The sequence below is a fragment of the Poecilia reticulata genome, linkage group LG17, assembly GCF_000633615.1.
Source record: "Poecilia reticulata strain Guanapo linkage group LG17, Guppy_female_1.0+MT, whole genome shotgun sequence".
Classification (NCBI taxonomy): domain Eukaryota; kingdom Metazoa; phylum Chordata; class Actinopteri; order Cyprinodontiformes; family Poeciliidae; genus Poecilia; species Poecilia reticulata.
This window is the reverse complement of record NC_024347.1, coordinates 11184809-11185562: the sequence shown is the minus strand read 5'-3', so window position 1 is coordinate 11185562 and position 754 is coordinate 11184809. Positions and strand designations below refer to the sequence as shown.

Below are 754 nucleotides of genomic sequence, written 5' to 3'. Positions count from 1 at the left end.
TTTTTTTTTCTACAAAAATCAACCAAAGAAAAGTTGAAAATCAGGAAATATCTCGCAACGACTACTTTATCACTTTTAGTACTCCAATGTTGTAATTCTGCAAGATMAGTAAACTTTAAATTCTAATAAATATTTAATACTGGAACTGGAAAACATTTTAAATATCCAAAATAAATTAACAAAACAACAAATAAAATGAATTTTGAAGTCTTTATAAACAAAACTGTCCTGGAAAAAAAGGGGCTAGTTGAGACCAAATCACCAAACTGATAACTGGAAAATAAATGATAAATCAGGCCAATGAAAATCATTGAGTTTGTTTTCATTTATTGTGTGATTAATTTGATTTGCTGATTATCGTGATATAATAGTGTCTGGATTATTATACCCAGAGATTTAAAAACTGACACTATACACTGCGTATTAAACTGTGCACATTTTCTGTGCTGCTCAGTGGACCAGGAACTGGGCTTCCACGACAAGTACCTGTTCTATCGATTCCTTGATGACGAGGAGGAGGACACGCCGCTGCCCAGTGAGGAAGAGAAGAGGGAGAGTGAGGAAGAGCTGCCGGAGACCATCCTGTTTCTGGCTCAGATCGGCCCGGACGCTCTGCTGCGCATGATCTTAAGGAAGCCGTAAGAAACCATTTTGCATCATTTACTGCACTGTAAACGTGGCCGAGAGAGTCTGGTGGAGTGATTCCATTTTTTAGGAATTTCTAAAGATTATGTGTGACATTAACTGTACAGAT

The 754-nt window shown here is 36.9% G+C and overlaps 1 protein-coding gene across 1 annotated transcript in view; it reads left to right on the top strand.

Moving 5' to 3' along the window:
* The window catches only part of LOC103479350 (rap guanine nucleotide exchange factor 4-like), a 28589-nt gene that overhangs the window by 18074 nt on the left and 9761 nt on the right, over window positions 1–754 (top strand). The window contains exon 7 of the mRNA XM_008433719.2: window positions 455–638. Coding sequence (XP_008431941.1) covers window positions 455–638 — 184 coding nt within the window. The remainder of the gene's footprint in view (window positions 1–454; window positions 639–754) is intronic.